This window comes from Haliotis asinina, chromosome 3 (assembly GCF_037392515.1).
Source record: "Haliotis asinina isolate JCU_RB_2024 chromosome 3, JCU_Hal_asi_v2, whole genome shotgun sequence".
NCBI lineage: Eukaryota > Metazoa > Mollusca > Gastropoda > Lepetellida > Haliotidae > Haliotis > Haliotis asinina.
In genome coordinates, this window is record NC_090282.1 from 86660941 (window position 1) to 86663222 (window position 2282).

At 40.9% G+C, this 2282-nt stretch overlaps 1 protein-coding gene across 1 annotated transcript; it reads left to right on the forward strand.

Moving 5' to 3' along the window:
* The first annotated feature begins 780 nt into the window (after positions 1–780).
* Positions 781–1320, forward strand: LOC137277173 (integrase/recombinase xerD homolog). The gene has a single exon (XM_067808846.1). It carries the CDS (start codon positions 781–783, stop codon positions 1318–1320), a length of 540 nt encoding a protein of 179 aa, XP_067664947.1.
* Positions 1321–2282: the final 962 nt, after the last annotated feature.

The following is a 2282-nucleotide window of genomic DNA, read 5'->3' on the forward strand; positions in this document are numbered from 1 at the left end:
GTTTACTCAGGATTGGTCCAGAGATAATAACTGGGTAGTTCCACCCGTATCTTTAGTGACGAAGGCCATAAAGTATGCCCTGAACAATAAGGCTCCAGCTACACTGGTAATTCCCTACTGGCCATCGGCATCGTATTGGTCAACGTTGTTTGAAAATGGTGCATTTCGCTCATTTGTAAAGGACTTTATTCAGTTAAGCGGCAGTACTTCCTTTCAGGGGGGCAGCAGAAAGTCAATTTTTGATAATTTTCAAGGTTATGCATTAGCCATTAGGATATAGATTGGTGCTTATGTCACTGGACATTTTCAGAGCTGTTTACCGGTGGCGTGTGGAGCGAGAGAAACAATCTACAGGACGAGAGACTACTGACTTTAGCTGACAAGTTACCCGATATAGTGTTGAAATCAAGGGCACCAGCTACTACAAGCAAGTATAGTAGAGCATATAAGAACTGGAGAGAATGGGCCTCTAGTTTTGATATTAGTTTTATTCCAGCGTCGTTTTTTCATGTTTCGTTGTATCTAGTTTCCCTGATTCAAAGCGGTAAGCATAGTTGTAGTATAACAGAAGCAATTTATGGTATTTCATGGGCACATAGTATCTCAGGACTCCCTGATCCTTGCGCAGATAACCTGGTCATTAATGTTAAAGAATCAGCAATGAGAACCTGTGTAAAACCTGTGATTAAGAAAGATCCAATCACACCTGATATGTTGTTAAAGTTGGCAAATACCTTTGGCGGAAGCAATGCTACTTTGCTAGATTTAAGATTCTTATCAATGTCTTTGCTCTCATATGCAGGATTTTTCAGATTTTCTGAAGTAGTGAATATTAAAAGAAATGATATTACCTTTGAAAAAGGCTACATAAGCATTTTTCTCAGAACAAGTAAAACTGACGTTTACAGAGACGGTAGAACTGTTTTGATTTCTGTTACTAGTTCTCCGACATGTCCAGTTACAATGTTAAAAAGGTACCTTGAGGCAGCAGATCTTGTAGAGTCTTCCGAAGATTACATGTTTAGACAACTGTGTTATTGTAAACGTAAATCAAAATACAAATTGAAAGGAAAATCTCCGCTCTCCTACACTAGAGCTAGAGAAATATTCCTGGAAAAATTAAAGTTCATCGGTGAAGATACTTCCAAAATCGGACTGCACAGTTTTCGCTCAGGGGGAGCCAGTGCTGCGGCTAACGCCGGTGTACCAGACAGACTATTTAAAAGACACGGTCGCTGGGCTTCGGAGACAGCTAAAGACGGTTATGTGAAAGACGATATAAATTCATTACTCCTAGTGTCAGCGAATTTGGGAATTTGAATGTTTTTGGTTGCGGCATCTGTTGGAAGTAAAGTTGGTTTGCATCAACAGGCCCGTTCTTTTATATCGAGGCGCGGTAGACAGCACCCTGTATTACGAGTATGTTGTACTTGGTAAATAATTTATGTTCGTTTGAGCGAAGCGAATTAGAACATAAATAAATTTATCTAGGGTAAATACGGTAGTTAAAGCCGATCACCGTGGATGCAGCACGAGAAGTTGTGCTTGTTTAGTCACGTGACAGAAGGTTACAAGGTGGGACGAAGACATTGTTTCGTCACTCGAGGTCTACGCGTTGCTCAGGTGAGTAGCTTTGCCTTGGTTTTCATGTTTTTATTGGGGGAAAAGGCCACTGGGCTGTGTTGCAAATGTAGGCCACTGGGCCGTGTTAAGCCACTGGGCTGTTGCAAATGTAGGCCACTGGGCCGTGTTAAGCCACTGGGTCGTATTATACATTTACGACTATGGACAGTGTGTATGAAGTATGGTGCTGTTTCACTGAGGATGAGCAGAGGTTAAAAGAAGGAAATGCCGTATATACACAGGGACTGCTGACAGGCATACAGTCAAGGACCCAACAGCGACGAATCTTATGGAGCGGAACGATCACTGTTTTAAGTTAAGTATGCTTCATGTTCAGGCAGGCAATTCTTGTGTAGGCTCGAACGTGTAGTAACGTTTCTTGGTACTTGCAAAAGTTTAAGGTGATGATTGTTTATTTTACCGAATACTTAGTAAATCGGAGGTTTATTTTTTATTTTTTCTTCACTTGGATGTGTCTGTCATCTTTAAAGCTAATATCGTAATCTATGAAGTTTCAAGTAAAATTGGTGCACCTTATTTCAGAAGCAGTTCAGATCTGGGATGATTCATCTTGGATGTGAAGAAGGCCGTGCTTTAAGCTGATACGTTTACCAGGTGGATATGATAATGCTTCTTCGCTATTCTCAAGGACTGTATCA